At 47.5% G+C, this 15,146-nt stretch overlaps 1 protein-coding gene across 1 annotated transcript in view; it reads right to left on the reverse strand.

Annotated features, from left to right (window-relative positions):
- Positions 1-15,146, reverse strand: part of EFCAB6 (EF-hand calcium binding domain 6) — a 264,360-nt gene that overhangs the window by 36,180 nt on the left and 213,034 nt on the right. The window contains exon 24 of the mRNA XM_064368188.1: positions 13,502-13,693. Coding sequence (XP_064224258.1) covers positions 13,502-13,693 — 192 coding nt within the window. The remainder of the gene's footprint in view (positions 1-13,501; positions 13,694-15,146) is intronic.

The raw sequence follows: 15,146 nt of genomic DNA on the forward strand, positions 1-15,146 counted from the left end.
GGCAGCCCAGGTGGGGGGTGGGAGGGAGGCAGCCCAGGTAGGGTGGGAGGGAGGCAGCCCAGGTTGGGGGTGGGAGGGAGGCAGCCCAGTGGGGTGAGAGGGAGGCAGTCCAGTGGGGTGAGAGGGAGGCAGCCCAGTGGGGTGGGAGGGAGGCAGCCCAGGTAGGGGGTGGGAGGGAGGCAGCCCAGGTAGGGTGGGAGGGAGGCAGCCCAGGTGGGGTGGGAGGGAGGCAGCCCAGGTCGGGGGTGGGAGGGAGGCAGCCCAGTGGGGTGGGAGGGAGGCAGCCCAGGTGGGGTGGGAGGGAGGCAGCCCAGGTGGGGTGGGAGGGAGGCAGCCCAGGTGGGGTGGGAAGGAGGCAGCCCAGTGGGGTGTGGCCTGCTGTCTCTCTTATTGTCCTTGGCTCTGCCCAGGGTCTCTCCCAGCAGGCACAGCATGGCTGCCTGCTGCGATCTGGTGAAAGCCCTTCAGGAAGACACAGTGCTGGGATTTCCAGCCCAGGTCCTGGCCTCTCGCACCAGAGCCAGATCTGCCCTCCTTCAGCGCCTCACAGAGTGTGCACCTGAGCAGAGGGCAGCACCAGTAACCCAAGTGCCACCTGCCAGGGCAGAAGGAACACGGCCAGGGCCAGCCTAGGCTGGAGGAGGGGGGCTTGGGCCTGCAGGAACAGGGATAGCCCACAATAAACCTAGGGTTCAGGCTGCTCCTGTCTTGTGACGTTGGGTATGATACACCCTAAATTGACCTCCCTGGCCTCAATGGGATAAAGAGGGAATAAAAACAGCCAGCTCTTTGGAAAGTTCAAGGTGAGGGGACTGCTTGAGCTCAGGAGCTTGAGACTAGCCTGGGCAACATGGCAAAACTCCATCTCTATAAAAACTAGCTGGGGGTGGTGTGCACCTATGGTCTTAGCTACTTGGGAGGCTGAGGTGGGAGGATCACCTGAGCTTGGGAGGCTGAGGCCACAGTGAGGCTCATCTTGCCAGCCTTGATGACAGAGCAAAACCCTGTCTAAAACCAAAACAGCTACCTTAAGGACAGGCCTGGGATTTCACCAACACAGCCTCAAAGTGTTTGGCCCGGAGCTTGCCACACTGCTGCTGCTGGTGATGACAGCTATTTCTGCAGGAGTTGGGAACTCAGACAGATGTGGGTTGAGTCCTCTTCCTGGCTAACACCAGGCTACCATGAATGATCAGAGGATGACGCAGCCTGATGCCCATGACTGCCTGCAGCTCAAACTACCCTGCCAGGGAGTTATAGGCACTTCTAAGACAGAAGCCAGGTCTGAGGCTTGGTCGTAGGAACCCAGACAGGAACCCACACCGTGGCCATGCCACGGAACCATATCTCTTAACCAGTGGCCGGGAGCTCTGCACAGCAGGGCTGTGGGGGTGGAACCACAGGCTCGAATTCAGGCGAAGACCTGGTGCCGCCATCTTCTAGCTGCGACTCGCTCATGCAATCACTTCACCTCTCTGGGCTTGCATTCTCGTCTGAGAAGTGGGGATAACCACACCAGTCAGAGAGAACCGCCCTGCCAGAGTCACTCCGGGAAAGACAGACATCTTCCAGGACATCCCCCATGCACTTCAGGAAGGAGCTGTTGGCCGGGCGCGGTGGCTCACACCTGTAATCCCAGCACTTTGGGAGGCCAAGACGGGTGGATCACCTGAGGTCAGGAGTTCGAGACTAGCCTGCCAACATGGTGAAACCCTGTCACTATTAAAAATACAAAAATTAGCCAGGCGTGGTGGCACGTGTTTGTAATCCCAGCTGCTCGGGTAGCTGAGGCAGGAGAATTGCTGAACCCAGGAGGCAGAGGCTGCAGTGAGCCAAGACTGTGCCACTGCACTCCAGCCTGGGCAACAGAGTGAGAATTTGTCTCAAAAATGAAAAAAAAAAAAAAAAAGAAAGAAAGAAAAAAGGAAGGCACTCTCCTCCCTGGGGTCTGAGATAAAAGTGAATTAACTTTCATCCTACAAGGAACTCACCTGTGTGGCTGTGGGGAAAGCTCTAAGGGAGAAGCTTCCTTACTCAACCCAAGTCCAGGGCAGGAGCCAGCCCCGAGGTGAGAGTTAAGCCCTGTGCAAGAACCAGCTAGAGAGGAGAGGGCAGGCTCCCTAAGGGTCAAGTGAACCTGAAATGTTGTTGGCTCACGTTCAGTTTTATTGTCCTTCTGTTTCAGCAGCTCTACGAGGTGGCCCCAGTAAAGAGCCTTCTAATACACTGTCAATATGTCCAGCCTTATTCTTGGCTGGCTTTAAAACCAGTTTTCCATCAAATTGTATCCTGAACAACTTCTACAGTCAATGGGGAAGAGAGAACTTCACAGAAAGCAGGGTAGTGGACTTGTCAGAGCCACAGAGCTGAGAGGGAGTGGCGCACACACCTGTGCTTTCTTGGGATCTGTTGCCTCCATGGCCCCCCTGCTTCTGCTCTGCTCTTCCTGTGTGCATACTCTTTGCCCGGGGTGGGTCTCTGTGGCGGCTCTCACTACAGAGGCTGAGAGTATTTCCCCGCCCCTCGGCTTTGGATTCCACCATAGGTCATGCTCTGGCTAGTGGAATGTGGGTGATTACCATGTGATGGAAGGATGAAGGAGCATTTGCATAATTGGGCAAGCCCTCTTGCACCTATGCCATTGCCTTAGAAGACAGGCTCTGGCCATCCCACAGGACCAAGGAGGAGGAGAGAGATGAGGAGCGGAGCTTAGCCCAGCCTAGATCAGCCTCCACAGCTGTGAGAACTGAATGGACGTTGTTGTTTTGTGGCCCTGAGGGTTTGTGGTTGCTTGTTACGTAGTGATAGCTGACTGCTATAGTTCTGGGTTTCTAATGAGTTAAGAAGTACAAGGGGATGAGCTTAGAATACAGAGAGGACAAGTAAGCTGTTGAGCACAGATGGCTTTTTGATCGTCAGCTTTCCTCGAAATGGACATATTGCAAGGAAGTTCTGTGGCCCCCAGTGGGTGTCCAAGATGGCAGTTACCCACCCTAGAGCAATGGTTGTGACAGAGTGGCTAACAAGGTCCCTGTAGCTGCTAGACTAAAAATATATCTGCATATTAATGTAATTATGAAGGTATAATCAGCTCATCTGACTGTATGATTCATATACTAAGTTTTGTTCTGAAAACTTACAGAGACAATTATGTAGTTTTTTCTATGATTCCTTACAGGAGAAAAAAAAAAGTCCTGAAACTTCACACAGAATAAGAACTCAGCAGGTAGCAAAAACTCCTAATTAGAAACGCTCAGTAAAGAATTCCTCACTTCCTTTTAAAGAATGGTGTAATTACTTCTAAGAATTGAAAAATTGCCTCATTTGATCAAATATTTTGATTAGCAAAGAAATTAATTGTACTGTATCTTCATTTGTATTTACAGTGAATAAATGAATGCTAAAAATAACAACAGCAGCAAAACTGCCTGTCAAAAAGAAAAAAAAAAAGATAAACCATTTGAAAATCCAGATGAAAATAAAGTGGAAGCTCTGAGGAAGCTGCCTGCTGCAAACCTCGCGAACGCCGGCCGCCGAAGGGGTGAGCACATCCCAGAAGGGAGCCTCTGGTGCATCAGGAGGTTAGGCCCAGGTGATCGCCCGATGGGAGTAGATACTCCAGTACACTGTTTGCACAAGTGAGGCAGTTTCACCACAATCCCAGGCACAGTTCCAGGCTTTCTGGTGGCATAACTGCTGCCCAGGCCTGGGATCTCTTACCACACAAGGTTTCCTTCTGGGAAATGAACAACAGCTAATCTGAAGATTCTAGAACTTCCTTTGTAAAGGCCATCAGTTAAGTCAACTCAATCAGTGCTTACTGAAAACTGACCCCAGAGTACCAGTGGCCTTCCTTCCTTTGTCTCCTTTACCCAGGCACTGGGCTGGGAAACAGGGAATCTTCTCTGGTCCTCACGTCACCCTGTGAGGCAGCCGTGTGTCTCCCTGCTGTATAGACAAAGTAAGTGGGGCTTGGTTCCAAGCTCCTGCCTGCCAGTGCTGGAGATGGAGATTGTCTGACTCCAAAGCCATGCTCTTTAGATTTCACCACAAGTCCAGCCATCTAACATTTGTGCAAGAACACAGAAGTCTACTGAAAATCTACACTCAGCAACACTAACCAGGGCCCATGAAGTGCCAGGCACACCCCCAGGCAGGGGCAACAGAGCAGTGAACCAAAACCCCTACTCTGGAGAAGGTGAGGTTTTGAGACGTCCACCCTGTGAGGCAAGTAAGGGTGGAGCAGACTACCCTACCAACCCGGCCCCTCCCTCACAGAACCCTTTGCCATGGGCTTCCCCCACTGCCCTGCCCTGGCCTGGCCATGCCCAAAGTGTGGTGCCTTCCCAACCCCTGGGCTCTGGAAGCACTGACCCTCCTCCCAGGAAGCCCCGTCTTCCTGTATCCACCTGCGCTGGCTCCTCAACTCAAGCTTCTAGACTCTGTGCAAGCTCATCAGAAAGCTGTTTCTGCCCATCCTTCCCCCACTCATACAGAGTTAGGTCCTCCTCTTTCTCGTCCTCCTCATCCTCCCCCTCCTCCTCCCAGCTCTCAGTGCTTACCCAGCCATACAGCTTGACGTTCACAAAGGAGCCGTACCAAGACCTTTGCAAACTCCCATTCACAAATCCTCCAGTAGCATGGAATTGTCATAAAATGCAAAGAAATAAAAGGGAAGCATTTACGCCACCCTTTGACCCTTTCTTTCATGATTCAATAAATTCATAGGTGAAGTCATTTATAAAAACTATTACAATAAATTCTTCCACCCAAATAAATTCTATGCCACTTAATCACATCATTACTAAACATTAAACGGGTACTCACTGGAATAGGATAGAATACCAAAATAATAAGGAATGCTCACGTTTGGTGTTTGCTGCGTTAGGTGCCGGGCAAAGCTCTTTCTGCATTCACTTGCTTAATCCCAACAATGATCCTAGGAGGCACACACTGAACAGGTCTCCTTGCACAGGAAGGGAGCAGGGAGCAGGGAGCAGGGAGCATGGACCCTGGAACTGGCTGGCATTCGAATCCCAGCAGTAGCATGTCTAACGGTGGGACTGGGAACAAATGCTCCTACCTCTCTAAGCCTCTGTTTCCTCCTCTGCAAATGGGGTTACTTGTCCCTGCCACAAGCCTGGACCCCAAGGCCTGGCCCAGAGCCAGGCACACTGTTGGAAAAGGATGGATGCTCGGTGCCACAAAGAATAACTAGCACTGAGGCAAAGGATCCTTTAGCAACACAATTTTTACTTCCTGGACTGCAGGACGGGTACTCCCAGTAGCCATCTTGCCACGAGAGTACAATGAACCAAGAAAAACACACAAATTTATTCCTTACGCTTTTGGGGTCATCCTTACTGCTGTGTCTCATCTTCCATTGGCTGGAGCCAGACCTCACAAACTAAACTAAAACCCAATTGGCTAACAACTTAAAACTTTTCTAAACAGGTAAAAGCAGTGGAGAGCTGGGACATGCCTGTGAGCACGTCCAGCACAGATATCTTGGTTAAAGTACAAGGACATAGAATGTACTATGTGCCTGTAAGCATGGCGTGTCTAACAGCTACATAGGATAGGGCTTAACAAAGTTATTAGCACACTTATACTTTAACAAGAAAGGAAACTTTAAAAAGGAACTTTTCTACTTCCCACACACACATTCTCATCCTCACTTGCTGAGTGTTGAATGTGCAAATTCACCCAGTCCAGTTCAGCATCCTGAGCCAGGACCTCAGCAGCCACACTACAAGTTACTTTCCTAGGTGTGTGATGATAGTTGAGATGGTGGTAACAGCTGTATTTTGGATTTTCTCTGTAAGACTTACTTGGGACAATACATTCTTGGATTGAGGACTGGCTTCCTGATAGGATCATGACCTCGTAGAATCACTGGCACGACTCAACTCTGATGCTTAATTAATCCAAAAATGGTTGTCATGGCTCTGGAGGGAACAAATAAATGGGAAGCCTTCCTGGGCTGGTTGTCCCATTGTCCATTTATTTTGAACATACAGAGGGCTTTCCGTGGAGGCTAGGAATCAGGGAAGAATCCTGATCCGGATTCAGGGGAATGCAGCGGGAGTGCTCTGAGGATGCCGGAGCGACCGATTAACACAAGGTGAGCACTGGAGGAGGTGAGCAAGGCTCCTGGGCGCTGGAGGAGGTGAGCAGGGCTCTCCCACGCATTTCCGTGGGGTGTGGCTAAGGTCTTGGCATGGGGTGTGCTGCGTAGGACTGGGGTACAAGGGAGAATGAGACCTCATCCCTGCTTGGGAATCCTGGGTTTGAGAAAATTCAACCACACAAATTAAAACAACGACCAGAAGTGCTGTCTGATATGCTTCTTCCAACTTCATGACAGGTTCACGATAGCCTTATCTTCTGCCCGACACAGCTGTGTTTGAAAGGGGGCCTCTCCGGTGGGGGAGGGGTCCCATGTGACCACCCTCCACAGGGCCCAGGTGAGGAAAGCCTGGTGAGGCTGGCCCCCTCACATTCCTGCAAGAGGCATCAGAAATTGTGACTCTCTCCCTTTGGGGGCCAAACCTGTGCTACTTCCGGCAGAGCCTGCCTGGCAGGTGCCAGGTTCCTACCCTGTCCACACCACTGGGAACCGGGGTTGGAGGGGGACTCATACTCCTTCCTAAAGAGAGGCTTCAGAACCAGGCAGGGATCAGGACGCATGCTCGGAGGAGCTGCAGTGTCACCACAGCCAACCGGGACTTGCGAGAAAGTTTGAACAGTAAAAGAATAACTCTGTAGCACACTAAGTGAGGGTGAATCTTAGCAGCTTGTGCCACCTCACTGCCAACCTTCCATGATGATGTGACTTTCATTCTGCTGCTTTTATCACTACAGCTGGATTTAAGGAGGTGATCTGTATTAGTGCAGGTACTGGGGCAGTGTGAGGACCCGTGTAGACATAAATACTCTAGAGGAAGCAGACACTTAGCCACACCAAGGACCCTGGCAGGACCCTCCCCAAAGAGGGCAGCCAGTTCACCAAGCTCAAAGGCTGAGGAGAAGAGCTGGATGCCCTGGGTCTGCCTGGTTCCCACTGGACCACCACATGACGATGCCTGTAGGCCCTGCTGGGTGGCCTGGGAGATAATACTCCTTCTGCCTTAGCATGGCACAGTGGGCCCAGCAACCCTCGCACCCTAGCCTGTCACCAAGCCTCTGCCGAGAGTCCAAGTCAGCCTGAGTTACCCCTCACGACTTGCCATAGTATCACCCACCTACAGGATGGCAAGTAGCGAATTTTTGCATTGGCAAGTGGAGAGAGTGAGTGAAATTCAAGGGAAATAGTTAAAATCACTGAAATTACATCAAGAAGACCTAGCTTTTTTTTACCATTGAGAGCAAGGGTAAATAACAGTAATGCTAATATCTTAATAATTTACTTAATTTATTTACAATTATCTAAAGGCCCTTTCCTGAAAAGGAAACTTCTTCATTCCTTATTGCAGTCATTAAAAATACATGGACACCATTATATTTACAATAAAAAGGAAGATAAATTGAAGTAACAGTGTTGGCAGCAAATATAAATACGGTGTGCATAAAAGATCACAAACATTTCGATGTACATTGCAGTCCCTTCAGTTGAAAACTACATTCTTCCACTTCTCTCTCAGAACAAAAACCATCTTCAAGTTATTTAACATATAACTGAATGACTTTCGAGATCATATATTTCCACACAAAGTGGGGAAAGATCTCATTGGCTCTCTGCTTGCTAGAATGTGACAAAATAATTACTCTGTATTGAATAAGGATGTGTTTTGTTAAAAAATTCCATTGTTTTCATGGTAATAAAGTAGATTTTTATATGGGTTTCTACTATGTCTTTTAAAAATTCTATTTCTGCTCTGAGAGTTATTTTTATACTCACTGAAGAAACTGAAATTGCACTTTAAGAGAAATGTTAAACAGGAACGATTTTCTAAAAACAAGGTGATACTCTACACTTTGCACATGGCATTTTGAATGTAAAATGTTTTTCTAGAAGTGAAGAAGAGGTGTTTGCTGCGGCGAGAAATCCAGATGATGTTTTCCCAGTTTGTGGGAATCTCAGGAGAAGGTACTTGTGCAGCCGTCCAGGTCTTCTCTTTTTTTTTTTTTTTTTTTTTTCTGTTTTGCTTTTCCACCAAGCCACTGGGTAGCATTTTTGCTTCAATGCCTTGTTCCTCTTGTATGCCTTCTAAGTCAGCGCCTCTCATCTTGAATGGGGACGTGATGGCTTCCAGGTGCGTGGGACCAACTCCTTGCTCCCGTCTGAAAAGACACAAGTCGCCTTCTCTTCCTAGAAGCTTTCAGGCCTCTGAGCCTCCTGGGCTGGTTCTCAAGCCCAGGACAGTGCCAGGAGGATGATCCCCTGGCCTGCTGCACAGGAAGACTCCTGAGCTCCCCCACCATGGGGCCCTGGGGTGGGCTGGTGTGCACAACAGCAGCCTGGGACCCGCACTTTGAGAAGTGCTATCTGGCTTGAGTGGTGCTTAACTAAGCAGTATTAGGAGCAAGGAGGAGGGAGGACTCCTGGCCAAGCCACACAGCAGGGGCGGGAAGCCCATGGCCCCTGCTGTGAGAAGAGCTCAGATCTTTTTCACATGCTGGTGTGACAGGCAGAGGAGGCATAAGAATAACAGGAGTTTTGGAAGACAGATTTGGTGGCATACTCAATGTAAGAAATGGATTATGAGTAGGTATAAAATTGTCATCTTTACTCTGTGTGCTTTCAGTCTGCTCAAGGTCTTAGGCAGTGTCTTAACTACAATTCCAGTTGTTCTCTCTCTCAGAATGGATTGGTTAGGCTAGGGATTACTCGCGGTGAACTGCTTTGCAGGGAGAGTTGCTGACTGTCTTAATTACATTTTGGTAATCTCCTTTTAATTACTTACCTCCTGTGCATTCCCCAGAGGAAAAGGATGGGTGGTATCATATTTAATGAGCTTAAGGATGATGCATTAACTATTCCTATTATTTGTTACTTCGTTTCCCTTCTATTAAAAAAACACAACAAACCGAAATTAAACTTGAGAATTCTTCAAGATGAACACAGTCTCAGGTTCTTCCCCGGCTGCCTTCCCCTGCAGCCACCCTGGAGGAGGCTGGCCTGCTCCCTCACTCAGGAGATGTCAGTGATTCTTCTTTATTCAGACAAAGGGACCTAAACTCTGCAGCCAAGACTGCAGGACCCAGGTGGTCTTTCTCTGCCACCACCTCCTGCTCCACTGGCAAATAAACGGGACAAAAGAAAACTCACACCTACTCTGTTATTCACTATGACCAGAACCCCTTGCTCTGTGGTCACTCCCTCTCCTCCTGCCATGTCATGTTCCTTGCAGTTTCATGCTGCCCTTCCAGCCCAGAAATCATTTGCTCAAGGATTTACTTGTCCTCCTGGTAAATACACACTTTTCTGATTTGTCTAAGCTCAGGTGTTAGCTTCTTGGCCAGATGCATCCTCCTAGGCCAATTTAGGGGGTTGATCCCACTGAATTCCCAGAAAACAGACTGCACACTGCCAAGACAGGGGAGGAGGTGGCTGGTGCAGGGGTGCGTGCAGCAGGGAGGGTGACACCTCTGCATCCGTGGTTCCCACTCCACCATGGTTGATCCCCATCTCCAAGCACCTTTCTCCTCTTCACCCTTGCCGTGATTTTCTCACCAGGATGTTGAGCAGGGGCTTCTGGAGGTGAAGTCGACTCTTTGTGAAGAGAACTGGGCAGAACTAACCAATGCTGGGGGAGGCAAGCTGACGATACATAAAGCTTTAGGAATGTTCTCTCCTTGATCCGGCAATTCCAGGGTCAGCTGAGGCTCCTTGTGACTCATGCATGAGGACACTCAGGCTACACTGAGGCAGGGCAGCAGACGCAGAGCTTCAAGCCTTCTTCTCCACTTGCAGGTCCTTTAGGGATATTTTGCTATAGCCCCCGAGCAGCCTAAGACAGTCCCCATGTCACTCAGAGTCAAAGCCAAAGTCTTTTCAAGAACCCCAAGCCTATGGCCGCCTGGGCCCCTTTGCTCCCTGGCCCCATCTCCTTAGACCTCTCTTTCATCTGCCCCCTCCTGCAGGTGCCATCGCACTAGCGGTGCTGGCCAGTCCCTCACCCGATGTCACTGCTCAGATGTCACCCCTCGACAGGCCCTCCTTTCTGCTCTGCTCCATTTTTCTCCCAGCTGCTGCTGGAACCTGACATGTGACTGAGTCACTCACTACTGCCCTGCCCCCCTTGCTAGAATGAGGGCTTCTGGAGGCAGGGACTGCATCTGTTTGGTTTGCTGCTAAACCTAGCTAAGTGCCTGGTACACATGGGCCATAGGAAACACGTGCCATGAGAGAGTGAATGAACCATATGATGGAATGGCCCATGCTAGGTGAAATCCACGCTTGAGAGGAAAATGAAGACCCCAGAGAATGCCAATGCTACCACAGGAGAGAACAGGCCAGGGGGACCCTGGAGGAGAGGCCAGTAGAGCCAGAAGAGGAGAGCTGGACCCCTCATCGATCACATCAGCATATCAGTGAGTAATGCCTAAGACTGATCATTCAGGAAATGGCAGGGTAAGAATATTACTGAGAGACAGGAACATATGCAGCCGAAGAAACAGCAAAAAATCAAATTGAAAGGGATTGCTTTTGGGGAGCATGACAAGGAGGTTAAATGGGTGAGTCAAGTGATCTCTGTTTTTAAATCTTTTGCAACAATTCAATTTTATTTCTATATGAGCATATGTTACGTTGATACAAATAAAAAATATTTGTTAAAACACACTTGCAAGAGTCCGGAACACAACCCCCAAACTCAGCAGCACACACGGTCTAAAGGATATTCATATTAAAAAAAAAAAGGACTGGGCATAAACATGCTGAAGTATTAACACTAGTTGTCCCAAGGAGTGATTTTAATTATTTTCTTCAAATGTATCAGCACATTCTAAACTGTGTATAATGGACATAAACAACTTCTATGAATGTTAGCTTAAACGCATATGAAATTGTCAATATTGAGTCATTTATGACTTTGAAAATGGTCATGTCATATAATCCAACCCAATAGAACAGAATTATTTAAAAAAAAAGAAGGGGCCGTTTTAAGATCAATAAAACTATTCCTATCATTTGACTCTGGTTATTTTATTTCTTGGATGTTTCCTAAGGAACAAACCCAAAATGTGGAGATAGATTTACATACAAAGTGTTCACTGCAAATTACAGAGGCAAAAGCTGGAAAAAGAATCCTAAATGCTTAAAATAAGGGAGTGGGTAGAAAGTTATATAGATCTTATAACTGATGTTTGGAAAACCTTTAGCTGACATGGCACAATTTAACGTTAAGTGAAAAAAGGCAGGATATACAAATATATATACACTGTCATCTCCACTCTGTAAAAAACTGCATTAAAAATAGGAAAAAAAAAGATCTCTAAGGCAGGATGGTGTATAGAAAGAACACCAGCTCTGAAGCCAAACCCTCCGGCTTGCCACTCCTTGCTGAGCTCAGGTGGCTACTTGACTTCCCAGAGCCTGTCTATTCTGCCTTCCCCACTAGGCATGACAACGAGATGAGAAAGTGAATGTGAAGGGCCCCGAGCTTAGTAGGTGCTCACTAAATGGTGGTTAAGGTTGTTCTTGTCATCATCCCCATCATCGCGGGGTCTAGATTACTGCTATCCTATATATATATTTGCATTTTCCCCAGTGTCTCCCATGAATATGTATTTCTTTTAAAATGACAAAAAACATAATCATAAAAATAGTGAGGGTCACTATAAAATAAGAGCAAAGACAAGCCACAGACCAACGGAAGGTATTTGCAACCCACATGCCACCCAAGGACTGAAAACCCTTGAGGTCACTTGTAGATGACAAGACCTGAATAGCTGCCAACCCATGAAAGTATTTGACCTTACTAATGATCAGATGGCAGAAGTTAAAATGTTGAACAATACCCAGGGACAGCAGGGATGTGGAGTGTCAGGAATGCTCCTGTACTGCTGGTGGGGCCATACACTGAGACGACCACTTAGGGGGACTCTCCTGTACCGCTGGTGGGGCCGTACACTGGGACGACCACTTACGGAGACTCTCCTGTGTCACTCATGGGGCTGTACACTGGGATGACCACCTAGGGGGACTCTCCTGTGCCGCTGGTGGGGCTTTACACTGGGATGACCACTTAGGAGGATGCTGGCGGTGTCTGGGAAGCTGAACATGGAGCCGCCCTCCCGTCAGCAATTCCATGCAGAGTAGCTCCCGTGTGTGCACACAGGGAGACAGGCACAGAAGGGTGACTGGGTGCTTTGCTTGCAATGAAGGAAACTGAGAACACCCTGCATGCTCATTATCAGGAGGATGATAACTGAATGGCAGCATGTTATTCTCAATAATATATTCAGTTAATAAATTGTGTTTTTTCTTGAGACAGAGTCTTGCTCTGTTGCCCAGGCTGGAGTGCAGTGGCATGATCTCAGCTCACTGCAACCCCCGTCTCCCGGGTTTGAGTGATTCTCTAGCCTCAGCCTCCTGAGTAGCTGGGATTACAGGTGTGCCCGCCACCATACACAGCTAAATTTTTTTTGTATTTTCAGTAAAGATGGGATTTCACCATGTTAGCCAGGCTGGTTTTGAATGCCTGACCTCAGGCAATCTGCCCACCTCGGCCTCCCAAAGTGCTTCGATTACAGGCATGAGCCACCACCTTTTTATAGCAGCTTAAGTGCATGAACTAAAGCCAGCATGTGAACATGGATAAATCTTAAATACATTACTATAAGCAAGAAAAAATAAGTTGCAGATACAACATTCAATATACTATCACTAATATAAAGCTCAAAAATACTGTATTTTGTTTAGAAAGTAATCTAAATGGCAAAGATGAAAAAAAAATCACAAAACAGAGAGTGTTTAGGAACCTGGAGTCAAGGCTTACAAATCAGCTCCACCCACTACTCACTAGCTGGGTAACTGCGGATAATAGTTAATGTCTCCGTGCCAAGACCTCGCTCTCAAGTGGGATATTAATAGCTGGATCTCATCGTGACCTCAAAATGACTACACCTGTTAATATACATACAAAGGACTAGAAATAGTGGCAGGTACACAGAAACATGCTAAAGTGTTTGCTGCTGTTATTATTAACCTCAAAACTCAAAAATGTTCATGCTGTTTGCTTTAGTAATCTCACTTCCCAGATCATCTTCTGTGATCTAAGACTCCTCAGAACTCTAAAACAACCAGATAAAACAAGCTCCCAAACTTCTCTGAAAATTAAAATAAAATGAAGTAAAACTTTCCAACAAAGTAAAGGATGCATATTCACCTTCTAATACTCTGTGCGGAATTTATACCAGGTTTTCATTTAGAATGAGCTAATTACATGAGGTGATTACCAATTTATCTGATACAGTTTTAATCAATTATCCATTTTGTAAAAACTAATTTTAGCTCATTTTCAAAGAGATGCTTATGTGCTGCAGACATTCTTACCTCCTCAATGAAAGAGCTAAGGTTCTGGAGAAAATATTTCCAATTTATATAGGGGGCCAGATGAATTCTTAGTTTCCTCAAAAAATAATGATACTGATTGTCCGTTAGGTTGTAACAGAAATCCTTAAGAACTTGTCCAAATTCTGTAGCCTTTACAAATCCTGTATCTTCTTTATCCAATGCAGAAAATGCCTAAAAAGAAAGAAAATTTAAAAAAAGATGGCAAACACTACTGTCAAATGAACACTTCTAAAACACTTTCCTTAAGTACTGTTTCTGCTGAATGCAAATGAAACCTGGTGTATAAAAGTACCTTGTAAATTCTAAATTACTAAATAAATGCACCATTATTGAAGGACTAAGACAAGTGAGATGGGAACACAGTACGGGTGCTTATGAGTTCTAGAGGAAATTCTCCTTACTTGTTCCGATTTGGATGTGGGGAGGAAGGAGAATAAAGAGGAATCCTGGTCCTGAGCCCCTGTAACCTTCCCAATGGAAGCCTTGCCCCTGCTCCCAGGATCCCTGTTTTACAGAGCAGAGTAGAGGGTAACTTGCTCAAGCTCTCCTGACCCTTACATTGTAGTTCCTTTAAGTACTCATTAGAGGGACCACCCTGACCCCACCCCTGTCCTTCACCGCAAGGCTTGTGCACTGAGGCTGCTGTCCTTTCCTGAGCCTCTGCCAGAGCCTAAGTGGCCCCGCATCATGAGAAGCTGCCCCGTGGCTGCGCTGGAGCGGCTGGGGCACACATTGCGAATCCTACAGTAGAGTAGTTAAACTGAAAAAGTGCAAAAATGTGCTATAAAAAGAAAGCACATTTTTTTTCCATCTGTCGAAATAAAATCATTCATTTTTATTGCACCAGGAAATCTGCACCCAGGGGTAGATAAAGATCTTTTCTAAAGGAAGAATTTGGCGTGCCTGCAAACCCCATACACCCTTGTGGTTAATGCTCACTGGGGACTAATTAGGCACACCCCATTGGCCCAATGGGTGATGGCATATGTGTAATCAAATTAAGCTTAAAATGTCAGATAGCTTCATGTTTTCATGTAGTCCGTGGTAACACGAGGTAGCTGTGTATAGTGGGAAATCCCCTACCTCTACTGCCAGGAATCAGTCTGGGAACCTGGGCTGGGCTGCCCACTGTAAGTCCTGAACCTTTCTAAACTTCAGCTTCTTCACTATAAAGATGGACTTAACTAGGAAGGTGGGTGTAAGTTTTCCTAAGTTTACTGGAAAATGCCTCCATCCAGGTACCTGACCCCTGGGGGTCTCAAATGTTAAAGAGAACGATCATAAAAATGAACACAGCCGGGCCGGACGCAGTGGCTCACGCCTGTAATCCCAGCACTTTGGGAGGCTGAGGCGGGTGGATCACGAGGTCAAGAGATCGAGACCATCCTGGTCAACATGGTGAAACCCCATCTCTACTAAAAATACAAAAAATTAGCTGGGCATGGTGGTGCGTGCCTGTAATCCCAGCTACTCAGGAGGCTGAGGCAGGAGAATTGCCTGAACCCAGGAGGCGGAGGTTGCGGTGAGCCGAGATTGCGCCATTGCACTCCAGCCTGGGTAACAAGAGCGAAACTCCGTCTCAAAAAAAAAAAAAATGAACACAGTCAACTGTGCCGCAGCGGCA

The sequence above is a fragment of the Aotus nancymaae genome, unplaced genomic scaffold, assembly GCF_030222135.1.
Source record: "Aotus nancymaae isolate 86718 unplaced genomic scaffold, 86718_ANA_hifiasm-v0.15.2.pri h1tg000076l, whole genome shotgun sequence".
NCBI classification, from domain to species: domain Eukaryota; kingdom Metazoa; phylum Chordata; class Mammalia; order Primates; family Aotidae; genus Aotus; species Aotus nancymaae.